Source organism: Pelmatolapia mariae, linkage group LG17 (genome assembly GCF_036321145.2).
Source record: "Pelmatolapia mariae isolate MD_Pm_ZW linkage group LG17, Pm_UMD_F_2, whole genome shotgun sequence".
In the NCBI taxonomy this organism is placed as follows: Eukaryota; Metazoa; Chordata; class Actinopteri; order Cichliformes; family Cichlidae; genus Pelmatolapia; species Pelmatolapia mariae.
The window spans coordinates 1186254-1202500 of record NC_086242.1 but is presented as its reverse complement, the minus strand read 5'-3'; the positions used below and the strand labels follow the sequence as shown (position 1 = coordinate 1202500).

General features: G+C 43.0%; 2 protein-coding genes across 2 annotated transcripts in view; one reads left to right on the top strand and one right to left on the bottom strand.

The window, feature by feature from the left end:
• LOC135932159 (protein crumbs homolog 1-like) overlaps positions 1-2110 on the bottom strand; it is a 9319-nt gene extending 7209 nt beyond the window's left edge. Inside the window, exon 1 of the mRNA XM_065469506.1 lies at positions 2035-2110. Coding sequence (XP_065325578.1) covers positions 2035-2110 — 76 coding nt within the window. The remainder of the gene's footprint in view (positions 1-2034) is intronic.
• A 696-nt stretch (positions 2111-2806) lies between these two features.
• Positions 2807-15870, top strand: axdnd1 (axonemal dynein light chain domain containing 1). Its single transcript, XM_063460650.1, has 24 exons — positions 2807-3002; positions 6370-6524; positions 6604-6707; positions 6841-6934; positions 7050-7135; positions 7227-7283; positions 7451-7559; positions 7931-8052; positions 8251-8391; positions 8570-8674; positions 8846-8966; positions 10061-10162; positions 10246-10412; positions 10504-10573; positions 10741-10975; positions 11047-11248; positions 11627-11720; positions 11919-12109; positions 12320-12410; positions 12506-12649; positions 13946-14047; positions 14151-14242; positions 14876-15015; positions 15103-15870. The coding sequence occupies exons 1-24, from the start codon at positions 2933-2935 to the stop codon at positions 15216-15218; spliced, it is 2910 nt and encodes a 969-aa protein (XP_063316720.1). The 5' UTR covers positions 2807-2932; the 3' UTR covers positions 15219-15870.
• Positions 15871-16247: the final 377 nt, after the last annotated feature.

Below are 16247 nucleotides of genomic sequence, written 5' to 3'. Positions count from 1 at the left end.
CACAGTACTCTTCTTTGTGTTCCAGTGCCTGCTTTACATTTATTGGACTGTCCTGGTCCTGCCTTGGGGTTTGAGACTTTCTGCCTTTTCCTGTAAGTTTCAGTCAGTTTCTTCATTAGAACTTGCTTGAGTATCTTTCTTTTTTTTCTTCTTATTTTAGAACCCACCTGCCCCCCTTGTGTCTGCACTTCTGACCTCTTGAGTAAAGGAAGTCAGGGAGGTGTTGTCCTTTAAGCCCTGACCTAGGAACTCTCGACCTGACCAGATTAAGGACTTGCTTTACACTCCTCATTACCTCCTTTGGTTTCCTGTTGCCCTGTGTTTTGGGAGAAAGTCTACAGAATTGTTTATTGTGTGTGTGCAGAAAGGACCCACGGCGTCTGCACGACAGCCATCATGAGCTTGACGATTTGAACAGCCCATACTGTCTTAGCAGGAAGTCATTTGAAATTCAGTAGATCAATTTGTGGGGAAGCTAAAATTCGGTCACAGTTGCTGAATCAGCTCAAATTTTACTCGTCCTAAAACTGAGTTAGTTACAGTACCTCGTGGTTTTTTGGACCCTGTTCTTGTTCTATCTCTCTCTCTACGTTGTTCCACATTACTGGTTAACTTCTGTCTTTTAATCATTTCGGCTGTGTTTGCTGCCAGTGTTCTTCCCCATGTTTCCTGTTTTTGCCTTCTTTATCTCTTACCAAACTCCCATTGTTATCAAAGTTATTAAAGCCTAACAATCTTTCTTTCTTTCTTTCTTTTTTTTTTTTTGCAACAAACTTGTCTACTTTTGTGTTTATATTACTATTAGATAGGCTGGAGTCTATAAATACAGTCCTGCTGATATGAACAGAGATTTTACAATAATATTCACACACCCTTAAAGAGCACAATCAGGCTCAGAGACTATTGAGGCTCAGAAGAGCGCAATTAGGCTCCACTTGGCGCAATCTTTTTAAAATCAGCTATCATTTATCTGTCATTGGCGGAGGTCAATCAGTTTCACAGCCAGCCAGCAGGATTCTCCAGGAGCAGCTTATACATGTCTAGACTTGGACCGGGGGGGTATGATGGAGATCCAGCATATTCTCTGACCACATGTCTGTATCATTACAACAAATATTGATATGTTATAGACTCTGAAACAATCATTCTGACAGTTATTTCAGTTATATTCAAAATGTTATATTAGTAGTATAATTGGAATGCATTGAAATGGCAACAGGTGGTTCCCATTTCACTCTTTATTCCGCTCACTGTATTCAGTCTATATCCTGAGGCAGAGTTCAGAGTATTCAGAGCCATTTGTGTCTGTTTGAGATACAGCTCCAGCCAACTGCACATCCCCTCCCACAGCATGTAAGGCTTTTTTCATATGCAAATACCTCCCAAGGGTCTTTGTGTGGACCTATCTGCAGGCCCTTAAATGGCACATGCGTGGCACCTGACATCTCCTGATGCACGTTGCTGGTGTATGCGTCTGTTTGTTTCGGCGGTGATAAGAATGCCGCTATTTGGTGTTTTGGACAGGAGCAGAGACAAATAGCATCCTCTTTTGTCCCCCTCCCCAAACCCACCCCCAGTCTTCCCACCCCGTTCATGGGTCACTATGCTACCCCCCATTGTTAGATCTCTTTTAGTCATCTTTAGCTTTTCAATCCTTAGAAAATGTGCAGAGATTAGTGTAGTCAGTGATGTCACCGCTCAGTCTTGTAATTAAAATTCTTAGCATGGTCCGGTTGAAATGCAAGCCCACCAATAAACTCAGATTCAACACAGCTTTCTAAAAGTACGATTATAATCATGCAGGTTTTCTTGCTGGTTTCTGAGAATGCATCCTAAAAGAATAAATACTAGGATGTAATATTTTATCACCAGTGTCTGAAACTCACTCTGGTTTCATACTGGACAAGTGCAGAAATCTGTGGGGCTTGCAGTAAATCAGACGTGAATATATCATGACAATAAACTAAACCTCGAGGTAAACTCAACTGAAACTCAACTCTGAGACTAATTGTCTGAAAAGGAGCAGTCACTTACCCTCGGTCGCAACCAGTGATGAGATGAGCAGTGTGCATGAAAGGAACGCAAAATGACGAAAGCGAATTAAATCCATAATCATGACAGGAAACCATCCTGCTCCTTGTGCTCAAGTCTAGCCATACGCTGTGCTCTTACTGCAGATTGCTCCGTTTCTGCCTCGCAGTAACGCCGTTGTCAACTCCAGATCCACTTGATGCACACTTCTCTTGCTGGAGCACCACCAAGAGCTTCCATAGCCCAGGAATAATAAAGACGGCGTGCTGTTCACCGGGGCACAGGCTGGGCTGCACACAGCCTCCCCTACAGAGCAGTGACAGATCACCACATGGGAGGGCAGTCTCATTAGAGAAAAATAACTTTTCATAAATAGCATAATGAATAATAAATATCACAATAGAAATATTCTATTCAATTAAAACCAGTTCCTGAGCCATTAATGAATCAAATGACGAGCCAACGACTTCACATTTTACTCATTTATTTAAAGTTTAATATAGAGCGTTAAGCTATATACGTGGTGCGATTATTTCATGATAAATGATCAATTAAATCAAACTGTTCTTAACAAATAAAACACAGAAAATCAAAAATAAACTCGGAAATATTTTTAATCTTTACATTTGTACATTTTTGATGCTGAGGCGTCAATAAACGTAGAAACATCCCCAAATAAATAAAAGTATTTCTGTTTATTTCGCTTCTGATGTTCACGCTGTCAAACTACAAACGCCCACCCAGCGGAATGAACGCGTTCCCAAGGCAACGCAAACAGGAAGTTGAGGAAGCTCTGAGGGGAGCGAAGGAGACAGCTGTGTTAAACAGACACAAGTGGCCGCTCGCTTTTCCGCGTCTCGTCTCCGAGATGTTAGAGTAACGTCCCCGCGGTGACTCCACGATGTCGGCATCAACGAGAGCCAGTTCAGCGCCGAGTTTGTCGAGGCCGGAGCGGACACCGGACACCGCAGGTGACGCTAACGGGATTAGCTTATCGTGACAGTAGCTACTGCCCACGTAACACCTTCATGAATAAGAAACAACACGCTGCCTGTCTGTTCGAGTGTGTCGGGACCAAGAAAGCGAAACCCTCCGAGCGCACGCTTCAAAGTTTATGCAGAGTAACGACTTCACAGAGAGCCTTAAAGAAAGCATCGCATGAACTTTGTGTTTCTGCATTCAGATCTTTGCATTTAACATTAGTAGGATCAGTCACACACAGTGTTGGTCAAGTTACTTCATAATAGTAATTAGTTACTAATTACTGATTACTTCTCCAATAAAGTAATCCAGTTACTTTACTGATTACTTATTTTCAAGAGTAATTTGTTACTTTATCACTTAGCTACTATTTAAAAACATGACACACAACCCGAATACGTCATAAAGCAACAGACCTTTCAGCCCAGTTCTATTTTTTTCTGCATAATCCATCTTCTAAAACTGAATCAAATGAAAAAGCCTCTTTTTAAAAGCAAAAATTAAATTACATGCAACAGTCTTTGACTTGAAGAAAGGTGTTTAACATGCTGCATATTCCAGCATATAAAATAAAATAATGTTTTGTGTTTGCACTCTTTCAAATAGATGCAAGTAAAACACAGTAAAAATGAATAAAATCACAGATTCAGCAGCACTGAGTCCTGTCGCTCTTAAATCTATTGTCACCTGTTTAGCAGGAGTGGGGCGGGTGGACGTTTGCCCACAGTGGTCGTGTCAGTGGGGGGATTCGGGGGTTTCTCTGTGAGTGTCACATTCCCGTGTCAGCGTGCTCGCTGCTCGCTCAGATTTGAAGTTTCATTTTTCGCTGTAGAAACAAGTTTTCTTCCCACTCAGAGTGCACAGCAGACGCTAATGTTTTTGTCACTTTTTACAGAATCAAACTTAAAGTAATGTGAGTACTTTCACGCTTTAAACGCTGCACGGTCGTACTCTCTCTGCACGCCATATTATGCATAGTTGATCTGCACACGTCTGTCGCTGCCACGAACATCGCACGCTCGGACATCATTGTCATGAGACACTCTCACAAACAACATCATGGTTTAGTAACGCAGCGTGCTTACAGGAAAGTAACAATAATCTAATTACTTTTTGCAATAGTAATCCCTTACTTTACTCGTTACTTGAAAAAGTAATCGGATTACGTGTTATTGTCCATCTCTGGTCGCACACAATCCCTTTGTCTTGGAGCTGTCTGCAGGCCAGCACCACCTTTTGTAATAATAAATAAAAGTCAGGACTTTTATTCATGCTTTTTTTTTTTTTAAACTTTAGTGTGACTAACATGTTACACCAACACTAACAAGGGTGCTAAGGTTTGTGATACTTTATATTTTACTTTATTTTATTTTATTACTGGTGTCATTATTGTGTAGTGAAGAGACCCAAAAACGCAGGAATACAAACTAACAAAACCTAAACAGGGAGGAAACAAGTATAAATTAAAGACCTGACACACGAAACATGGGAAATGTCACGGATGATACGCCGACGATCCGGCAACGAACAGAGGAAGACGACGGGCTTAAATACACAGAGAGATAATGAGGGAATGAGACACAGGAGGAGACACAGCTGGCAGCAGACCAGGGAAGCTAAACTGAAAACGCTAACACAGCACACGAGACTGTCAAAGTAAAACAGGAAGCACAGGGAGACACGGGGAACATGGTGCACAAGAAGAGCACAGACACAGAAACCAAGACACTGAAAATGATAAATAATAATGAAATCAAAAATAATTCAACACAAAACACTGGGTCACAGACTCAGGACTGTGACAGTTATGTTCCCTAAAGGCTCTTCTCTCCTGTTTAAACAAGAGTATAACTATAACAGTGCAGATGTGCACAACATTTAATGAGCCCTTCCCTCGTCAATGCATTTATTACCAAGCTTCATAAAATTCAACTTGTTAGTTTTTTGCAAATTCTGTCTGATGACATTAAATAAAGGGCTTTGATCGCACACTTCTGTGCAGGATTAAAGTACAGGTAGTTGATACGGTACTGTGCAAAAGGCTTCAGTCACTCCTTGCTTCTTTAGATTTTGCTACCAAAGAGCCAGACTTTCTTGTAATTATTTAAGGTGGACTTGAGCAATAGTTCTCCAAGCTTTTTGAAGGTCTTTATTGAACATGAGGATCATGGATGGAAGGGTGGATGTCAACAAATGGCTGAGGCCAAAGTAGCGGAGTGAAAATCAGTGGAGAAGGTCTAAAGGAGTGTTTTGTGTTTTTGGTCCTTTTATTCTTGTTTATTTCATCATGTTCTCTGTGTGTCTTTTATTTCCTAGTTTAGTCTGCTTATACTTCTAACTTTATTTACTTCTAATTTTGCTTGTCTTAGTATTTGGTCCTGTTCATGTTTGGTCTCGTCTGGGTCTTACCCCTGTGTGTTTCCTCCCCAGCATTTCCTGCATTGTCTTCATGTTTGTCTAGTTGCCTGTTTTCTCCAGTCATGTCTGTGTGTGTGTGTTTGTGTGTTCCCATTACTTCCTGTTTTACTTTGGTAGTCTCCCGTCTGTGTACACCATGTTCTGTTTTGCTTCTCTTACTTTGAAGGTCTCATGTGTTATGTTCAGCTTTGCGTCCTCTGTCTCGTTGTGTTAGCCCCAGCTGTGTTCCTCACGTGTTTCCTGTTCCCTTGTCACTCCTCGTGTATTTAAGCCCTTTGTTTTCTTCTGTCCAGTGTTGCGTTTTTCTGCTTTTCCTAGCGTTCAGCAATAAAGCTGTTTTTGAGTCTGCATTTCGGGTCCTCCGTTCCTCCTGCCTGCAGCACACAGGATATGATAGTTTTGTGAGTTCATATTTGAAACTTTTTATTCAAACCTTCATCAGTATGTACAGAGGAGGTCAGGGGAGATGCACAACAGTGTCTACATCCATCTGTAAAACATGGTGGAGGTTTCATTTCAGCTCGTGGTGATGGTGTACTGGCTGACACTGATGGAGTTATCTATGCAACAAAGTGCTGTCAGAGTTTGATCCACCATGTAACACAGTGTGGAAAGCATCTGATTGGCAACAGCTTCGTTTTTCAGCATGACAGTGATTCCATGTATTTTTGCATGTTTCAGTAAATAACTAAACTTATTCTTCCAGCAAAATATCAGGAAATTAGGGGTCACTAAAGACTTCTGCACAGTACTTGTTGTTTTAAACTTTTTTTCCCAACTTGTGACAAAGCCAAAGAAAGCTGATGTCTCCTTGTTCTTTGTGCATGAACCTTTATTATGCACGCAGACATTTAACAGTGAAACCTAATGTCCCCTAAAATCAGGTCAGAGACAGAGTTATTAAGCTGTTCTGATGGGTTTTGATTTGATCTTTCTCAGTGGCAGAGCTGAATTTTCAGGACCCGGTGGAGAGCACCAAGACGCAGTCCGCTGTCAGAGGGCAGATCGTCCCACACGAACTTCTGCTCAGTCTAACCTCCACTGTGTGCAAGAGGAGAACGCCGGGGCAATCCGCACACGACCGACACTGCGAGGTAGCATCAAACCCTCTTTTATGTCTACATGACCACACAACAGCTAATATGAAACAACCTGGACTGACTTTGTATCTAGAGCTGTGGAATCAGACGCCCTGATGCAGTCTGGCATCATCCACTCGGACGCAAGAAATACAAACACTTTCTGGAGCAGCCAACATCCCTGACAGGAGCTGGCAGGTCAGTCAGGTTTCTCCAAATGTGGAGCTTTGGACTGGAGCTTTGATGATGATGTTTTATTATGTCAATATTTAGTGCTCAGTTTCTCATCCACATATATTTAGTCCTTTCTTCATGGATGGTGTCCTCATAGGGATATTTCTTTCCTGTGTGACGCCATGGTAACCAGAAAGAAGACAACGCTCCTCCCACCAGTTAGTGAAAAGCAGGTCGTTGGTGGGGCGCAGGTGAGCCGCCTGTTTGAATTCTCTGTGCGTTCATATACTTGTTTGCTGCTGTCCATGTGAGCGTGTGCACACGTGCACAGCGTGAGGTGATGATCGCGGCCGCTTTGTCTTTCAGAACTTGTGCGTCTCCGACAGTTTTATCCCGGAAGAATTTCACATAGTGAAAAATAAAGGAATACGGAGCCTCGAGTTCTACGAGGAGTGAGCTTCACTGTGTTCAGTGTGTCTGTCGATTATCACCGTGTATCTGTGATCGTTATTAAAGCACAGCTTTAACTCGTCTCTTCCACAGTGCATTCACAGTGCAGCTGAGGGATGAAGAGCAGAGGCTGCGGGTCCTCCCTTCACTGTGAGTTCACAGATATGAATTCCTCTCATTGATAATTAACCTTAAGTGATGTAGTAGAAGAAGTTGTACTGCTGTGTGCCATTAAGTAGGCGGTGCTAGGCAAGACCAGGGTTATGGGAGCCTTTAAATATGTAATATTACACATTTCTGTATATTTTTGTGTCCAGGAGGCCCAGTGGCAGGCTGGAAGCGGTCCAGCTGATGGGGATGATGGATGACATGCTGGAGAAGGCTGGAGTGGATGAGCAGAGCGAGGAGCTGGCTGAGCTTTCACAAGTAGGCAGGCAGAGAAAAATATGTAGTCATACAGCCTTTACGTGGAAAAATGGACCAAACCTCGGAAAATACCAGGCGATCCTGGAAAATATTGATATTTAAGTTGCTTCAGCCTGCCTGCAGCTGCAAATCTGCAAATTTACAACCCACCTCCACCTCGGGTGTCGTGTCTGATGTCTGCTTTGTTCTAAATCTTTCCTTGTCCTCCTGCTGCCGACTGATCTTTTGTTAACATTGCCATCATAAGTGTAATAGATTTAGAGATTTGAGTTTGAGTATAAAACACAGAAAAGTCAGAATTTGTGGTAAGTGCTGCTTGGAATATCAGATTGTGTAGAGTGTGAGAAGCCGCACAATGACTTGTGTTCCAGCTGGAGGGTCTGCTTGAGCTCGTGAAGGTTGAGCAAAATATCTACAACATTGTCTTCCATGAACTGATCAGGCAGGTGAGCGTGGGCTGTGCCGAGAGAGGACAACTGCTTGCCAAACTCAGGTTAGCGGCACACACATCAGAGGAAAGGTCATAAGCATAACAAGCCTTAAAAGCAGTGCACCAAAATATGAATGAGACGTGAGTCTGCAGTGGCATTTTGTTAATAATTCAAGTTAAATGTAAAAATTGAAATCTTGGACTTTGGTCCAGTAATGATCTCTGGAGAGTCTGTGTCACAGCAGCCGTGTGTTTGTTCAGACAGCGCTACCAGTCGCTGCTGGATCGAATCCCGCGGCGCCTGAAGGCTTTACACACGGAGGTGGTGGCCCAGCGGGCTCTGGATCGTCGGCTCACAGAGGAGATCCACCACATCAAGTTATCCATTCAGCAGCTTAGCATGTACGTAAGATCAGACTGGGGGGTGATCGTGAGTAATATTACCACGTGCTGTTCAGCTCCAGAACAAAACAAAATAATATATGTCAGACGTTTGATGTTAATGTGCTGATTACAGATGTGCGGATATGAAAATGTGCGTGTATTCATTCCTACGTGTGTGTCTGTGTTGTCTTCATAGGGAACTTTCTAAAATCCGAGACCACGATGTTTTTGTTTCCCACCAGGCGGAGCACGCTCACTGGCAGCTAGCCGAGGCACTCAAACAGACTCGCACCGACTCAAAGTTAGTCCACTGCAGACTCGGAGATCATTACATCGACTGGATGCATTTAAATCCTGAGTTATGAACCTTGTTTTACTGATGGATGCCAACGATTTTACGATTTTTGTGCTGTGAATTAACTAATATATGTATATGTATAGATATGTGTGTATATATGTGTGCTCTTTACAGTGTGGTCCAGGCTTACCATGAGCTCTATGAGCTTCAGAGAGCTCGCCTGGAAGCTCAGCTGATCCACATGACTGAAGACAGAGACTGCTGGAGCCAGTTTACCCTCTGCCTCGCCCTCAAGGTGTGTGAGGTGTCTTTGACTTGACCTGGTCTTACTTTAATTTTAGAGTGAGAAAGATGACCGTTATACCATACTCTATGGTTAGCTCTTTGTGGAGCTCCAAGCCTAACAAAAGAGGAAGTGAATTAAGGGACACAACATGCTCAATGTAACTTCCCCCATAGCATTTCATCCATAGTAATACTTATAACAATATATCAATATATCAACCAATATGTCCCAACCATACAAGCTGTGTATATATATCTATCTATCGATCGATCGATCGATCGATCGATAGATATGGATTTACAAAAACTGATTGATTTTTTTAAAAAGTAATGAATAGATGCTTCAGCCATCCACCTTTTCGAGCTTCCTCCAAAGGGTGGATGGCCTCGCCCTTAGAGATAGGGTGAGAAGTTCAGCATCCAGGAGGGGCTCCGAGTAGAGCCGCTGCTCCTCAACATTGAAAGGAACCGGTTGAGGTGGTTTGGGCATCTGACAAGGATGCCTCCTGGGTGAGGTGTTCCTAGGATTTCCCACTGGGAGGAGGCCCCGGGGCAGACACAGGCTGGTCTGAGAACGCCTGGGTGTTCCCCCGACAAGCTGGAGGAGGTGGCTGGGGAGAGGGAGGTCTGGGCTTCTCTGCTTAGGCTGCTGCCCAGGCGACTCAGCCTGGCAGAAGAAAATGGATGGATGGATGGATGGATGGGAGAAACTGCCATACACAGTGTTATTGGTGGTGGTGTTGCACAGTTTATCCATCAGAGGGCATTTTGCAGCTTCCCTGTTCGCAGCACTGGTTTGGAAACAAAAAACAACAACCAGCTGATCATAGAAGTAGAGTAGAATGTAAACGTATATTCCAAGACTTAAGATGGTTTTTTAACTTTGCTGTCATATTATCTTAGCAAGGACTCATAAATAACTACACATAACAAATGCAATGAAAATCTGTTTATGTTTCATGTGTCTGAAAGTAAAATCTCCAAATATCGGTCTAAAAGTGGTTTATCACTCAGACTCTAATATTTAAAGTGCTCAAATTAAATTTCTGCTCAAAGATGCAAAGTCAGAAACAGCAGTAATATGAAGCTTTTTATTTTTGTCAGGTGATCAGTGTGAAGAAGCTGCATCTGGTTAGTCAGCTGCATATCAGTGAGCAAAGCTGGTTCAAGACCGCAGAGCACTGCATCCTGTTTCTCACATCAAAGGTAAAAATGTGAATCTTTATTTTTATAAATAGCCCTGCTGGTTCAGTTAGACTCTGGCTGTAACAGCGACCCTCCTGCTGTAGGACACAGAGTGCATTAACATTATCATGGAGAGCACAGACTACTGGAGGAAGCAGCTGGCTGCTTTCATGTCCCAGCTGAAGCAGACTGAACATGCCCACTGTGCACAGATCAGTGCCATCCAGCAAGGCATCAACAAGTGGCTTTCCTTCTGCTCCTCAAATAATAAGTAAGGACAGTTAAAATTCCCCCCTGGAACTTTCACTGACACCTTACAGTCACTGTGTGATTCTCCAACGCTACGTTTCTTCTTTCTCAAGGCGTCCTGAACCCAAATATGATAAAACATCAGTGGAAGAGATTCATGCCGATTTGCAGCAGTGGTCAAATGTAAGGCTTGTGCGTCTCACCTTTGTCATAGTTTTAGAAAATCTTCCTTTTTTAATTGGAGATGAACAAACCAGAGTCATCTGCACAGGTCTTTGTGAGCAGTGAGCGGTAACGTAGAGGCGATGACGCGACATGATTAAACACCGGGAAACATTTGTTTTGTCTAGATGTTAGCACTGCTGTGTGAACACTACCAAGGCGAGAAACAGCTGAACTGCCAGCAGACACTTAGTGAACTTGCTAATATCCAGGAAAGATGGCTGAATATGAGCCTGCAGCTCTTTAGAAGACACCCTTCAGCTGACGGGGGACCTCCTGAAGGCCAGCACGCCCAGAGAGAACTGGACAAAGAGCTGTGTGAGCTCCTCAGAGAGCTGGACGTTAAAGTGGATGGAGAAAATGGTGAGAAAATGACACGGTTTAATAATTCTTGAAATATTTATAGACTACGTCGCTGAACAATGCTGTTGCAGGGCTCCATGGAAATGTGATGTCACTGCACGGTCTGATGGAGTCCTGGGGATTCAAACTTGCCGCGGTGATTGAAGATCCCGAAAAGATGCCCGTCTCTGATTGGTTAGAGCTGGAGAGAGCGCTGCACAGCTGGAAGAGTTTGGCTGACGAAGCTTTTCGGCACTTCTCCAACAAAACGGACAACAATAAACCGGATATTTCGTAAGTGCGGGTCCATAACATAAACTAACTTTAAGAAAGACAGTTTTTGTACTTTTGCCTTGAAAATTTACCAAACTGGATTTTAAGTCAAGCAATCAAGATGTGATTTTGCATTAACACTCTAAGAATTACAGTTTTACACACAGTCCCCATGTTCTCAAAGTGAATTAGACAAATTAACAGAGTTTTTAAAATGAGCATTGTTTTTTATTCTTAGATGAAAAATATTTGCAGACTTTTTGCAGTTTAGCAGATAGAGGGAAACAAATTGAACTTGTAGAAAAATTCAACCTGATCTGTTTTCATGCTGAAATTCAAACACTTGTAGTCGTTTACGGCGGTTCTGAAATGCTTCTTTGTGCGTGTTTGTTAAAACAGCGCAGAGGCAGAAAAGCTGTTTGACAAAATACAGGCGTTTGTAACCAACCTGTCTGACTTCACTGAGGGTGAGAACTTTAGGCTCCATGAAGAAGTGAGTACCGGGCATGCTCAGTAACACCACATTTACATATTCTGCTGTCTTTTAAGTGTATTTGTGTTCAATTGGAACTAACATATGAATACGGTGCTCAGGCACAGCGGCTGTTTGCTGCAGACGTGATTTAAACCAGTCGTAGGAGACGATCTGATTTTTGGCTTCTTTGAGTCTGGATGTTTTCTTTGCTACCAGATCAGATCTGTTCACGTGGCTCAGACTCGGTGGATGTTAGAGCTCTTACTCCTTGTGGTTCCCAACCACAGCGAGGAGGAAAACCAAGAAGAACCCCACCGGTACATTCCAGAAATTTCACAGGAAACTCTGGATGAGGATGCCAAGATGCTGGCTGAGAAGCTGGATCACTTGTCCAGCTACATCACCAGGTACCAGAAGCTGTTGTAAATATTTTATTAGTTGTTTATTTTACAGTAACTGTGTGATAAAATAAATCTCTTTAACAGTAAAATAACAACACACGAACCAGCTCGAGCAGGTTAAGTACTTTTAAACGTTAAAGTAACTTTACATTTAAATGGCGAGCGAGGAAGGAAACAGGTTGTCAGGCCAAACTCATCTGAAAATGTTGTGTTTAGTTCGTGCAGCCTGGTCCTGGAGGAGCAGGTTCACCTGAACACGCTGTCAGCTCAGGCTCAAAATGAGATGAACGAGTTCAAAAGGCTGCAGGTAAACACACGTCTGGCACACATACACTATCACTTGTAACATTGGGGCGGGGTCAGTAATAGTTTTGCAATGTCAACTTTGATTGGTGTCTTCAGAGGGAGTGTGGTGATTGGGTGGAGACCTGCAGGATACTGCTCACAGGTGTTAAAGGTGCTCCTGTGGAGCTGCCCGTCACGCCGCCTGCACCTGTTTCCAGCAGTGACGTCTTGGACTGTCCAGCAGACGGTGCGGAGGCTGTGGTGAGGATTCAACTCGAATAGAGCTCGTACACATTTGGTAGATTTTTTTGGGATCTGTGAAGTAGTCTGACTCGAGCATCAAGGAAGGTGGTAAGTGAGCTGACTCCACAGACATTCTGGAGGAGATGAGCAATTTATTTACTGTGACCTCCATCATATGTGAAACTTAACAAAACTCACCTTAGATTAACTTATTTAACAAAACTCAAAACCCACATGGAGTCAGTGACACAGCTGACCTCTCCTCCCTCACCTGCATCAAGCAGAGACTGACCGAACTGCCAATTTACCTTCAGTTAGTTTAGCCAGTACCACCAGCTGGAGCTGAGGAATCTAAAACTCAACACAAATGACTGAGAATTACATGAAGCTCCCCACTCTTCTGATTAACACATTTACACAACTAAATGGCTCCATGTAAGAAACAATATGCAACAAATCCCTTTGCATCCTGACACAAACAAAAGGAAGCATTCCTACGGAAAAACCCTCCTCCTGGTTTAACCTGCTGATGTCAGACATGACATCATCAGTACTTTAAAAATCAGGAAATGCTGGGCGGGTCTTTCCCACAGCTGACCTACATGAAGACTGAAAACAAAGAAACAATGTAAGTATGCACACATGAGTTAATCCTGCAACATAATAAAATATAAAGAAACATGTGAGTGTTTGCTTTAATTTGCCGGCAACATAACGCTTACACAAACAAAGCCGGGATAGTAAGTGCAGCAATGTGACTTTAGCAAATAAATATATAGAGAGAATAATGTTCTTCATGTGCAAAGGTCAATATTGTGGAACAACTGGTGTATTAAACTGCTCATCCATCTCATCACAGGTGGGTGAAGTACAAAAAGGTATTTTTAGCAACAGAAGAATAGTTGTCCCAGATTTTATTGTAGTCAAGATCTAATGTTCACATCAGTGTGTGTGTGTGTGTGTGTGTGTGTGTGTGTGCGCGCGCGCCCTTATGGGGACAAAATCGCGGTCCCCACGAGTTTGAAGGCATTTTTCAGACTCAAAATGTGGTTTTAGTGTCAGGGTTAGGGGTTAAGCATTCATTCTTATTTGTTGACAAAAAGACATTTCAGACAAAGAAAATTTCTTGGCTGCTGAAAGACACGAAACACAAGAGTTTTGTCAACTGGAGCGTTAATAGCAAGATTATGGAGCTTTGTGTGACACAAAATGAGTGAATTAAATTGACACTTGTGGAATTTAAGGAGTTTTACGAACCTTTATAATAGAATCGTGTTAAGCAGGATGACTAAAAATGTTGTTTTTGTCCTTTAGGGGGAGCAAACAGTTTGTGAGAGCCCTGTGCTGAATCTGATCAATTATGATGGAAACGTTGCACAGAGGAAACTTGGAGCGTGCAGTGTCCAGCTAGATAGGGTCAGACAATCGAAGTATACATTTTTTATGTTATTGTCAGTTTGTATTGAGCTGAACAGCCCGTGTGTCTGTACCTGTAACCATCTACCTCTGTGTCTGTCAGACGGGTGAGCTGGTCGTGTCTCCAGTGACAGACGATAACCAGAAAGCTTTCAAGGATCTGACCACAGTAGGATTACTGCAGCAAGAACTGCAGTGAGTTCATTATGTTTCATGGATATTCCTGAAAATATGCCTGTAGTCTTCTTCATTGTAACCTCTCTCTGCTGTTTTCATATGAATGCACACGATACTCTGTAAAAGTCCAGGAATCCCACACAACTATTCCTGAACACAACTCAGAAATGAAAAGAAAGCTTCCCTGAGAGAGTTCAGGCCCTGTTGAAGTATAAAGTATCTGGTTAAACAAAATTATAATAATAAGAGTCTGGCTCCTTGGAAGCAAAATTTAACGAAATGAGGGGTGCCTCAAGACCTCTGCCCAATACTGTATCTTTTTAAACTGTTTTTTGAAAGCACTATTTTAAACTATTGCTATAAACTATAAAACATCCATCCATCCATGCATCCATCGTCATCCATCAGTCCATGCATTCATCATAATCCATGCATGCATGCATCCATCCTCATGAGGCACGCATGAGCAGCTATATTGTTGACGAATGATGACATTAACTGACCCTTATGTGTTATTGCCTTTTCTTGTTATCTTCCAGAACCTTAAACCTGCATGTGAATCATACCACCCACTGACCTCTTGGGTGTCACTATAATGCTTTTTTTCAGTAGTTCAGAGTCGGCTTACTTTCCCTTACCGCCCCTCTTTAGTGATTCTGAGGTGCGAGTGCAGATTGCGGAGAAGCGAGCCCTCAAAGCCGAGGAGGCTCTGCAGGAAGCACTGAAGAAAATTAAAGACCTGGAGAGACAACTGCAGGGTCGCCCCAGTGTGGAGCCCCACAGTACTGAAGGTGCAGATTAATCGGCTGATAAAAAGAGACAGTGACACAGCATACACGCATCGAGGTGGTTCATGTCTTTACTGGTTTATGTTTCAGAAAAAAACAAAACACCACCGCCTTCACCACAACCAGAAACAACACCAACTCCTCCGAAGAAAACGGCAACCGCAGCCAAACCAACGAGCAGCAGCAGAAAGACCAAGAAATGCTGATCGGGCGTCTCTGTATATTTATTTTAACCAGTGTTAAATACTTTTTTGGTTTACATGTGAACAGGAGGGAAGTTTAACAGACACATAAAAACATCACTGACCATCGATGGTACCCAGTTTTTGAGTATTTATTCCCAGGCTGACGATCAGGGGTGTCCAACTCCAGGCCTCGAGGGCTGGTGTCCTGCAGGTTTTAGATGTGTCCTTGATCCAGCACAGCTGATTTAAATGTCTAAATGACCTCAACATGTCTTGAAGTTCTCCAGAGGCCTGGTAATGAACTCATCCTGTGATTCAGGTGTGATGACCCAGGTTGAGATCTAAAACCTGCAGGACCCCGGCCCTCGAGGCCTGGAGTTGGACACCCCTGGACTACATGAAGAAGATAAATAGCACTTCAGCATGATATTATTTAGAGGCTTGCTGTGGCTTAGTTTAATCCTATGATATGTGTTTCAAGTGTGGATGAAGGCACATTTATTTCTGCATCCTTCTGAAAATAAAGATTTGTGCGTTTCCTGTTGCATGAAGTAAAACTTTTCTGGGCACTTTTTAAAGTCCTTTGTTGCACTGACCAATCAGGTTGAACTCAGATTTGATTGCACATTTTACAGTTTGATTATTTGCAGTTAACAAGACATTAAAGAACACATTTGAGGACTAAAAGCTACGTTCCTTTATGATGTGTTTGCCTCTTTCTTTTCTACACATGGAAATCACCAGTTTAAATACAGCAGAAACTCTAAAGCTCAGTAGTGTGAAGAGCAAGAGTTCACCTGAGTTTAACGTGAATAAAGCTTCACATCATTGGCGAGTCTGTGTCTGGCTCCTCAGGTGACACCCCGCCGTCCCCCTCCACGCACGGGGGAGGAGGGGGAGGTAGGGGTGACACGTCGGAGTTGAGGCTCGGAGGGAAAGGCAGGACCAAGGCAGGTTGAAGGTGACGGAGGGAAGCCCGAAATCCATCCCAGGCAGCCATCTCACTTTCTGCTGCTTTCACCTGTAGAAGAGAACGACTCGTGGAAGATG

Coding starts and splice junctions, on each gene's coding strand:
- axdnd1 (XM_063460650.1), top strand. CDS start 2,933: ATGTCGGCATCAACGAGAGCCAGTTCAGCGCCGAGTTTGTCGAGGCCG. Junction 7,284..7,450: donor CTGCGGGTCCTCCCTTCACT/GTGAGTTCACAG, acceptor TTTTGTGTCCAG/GAGGCCCAGTGGCAGGCTGG. Junction 12,411..12,505: donor ACGAGTTCAAAAGGCTGCAG/GTAAACACACGT, acceptor TGGTGTCTTCAG/AGGGAGTGTGGTGATTGGGT.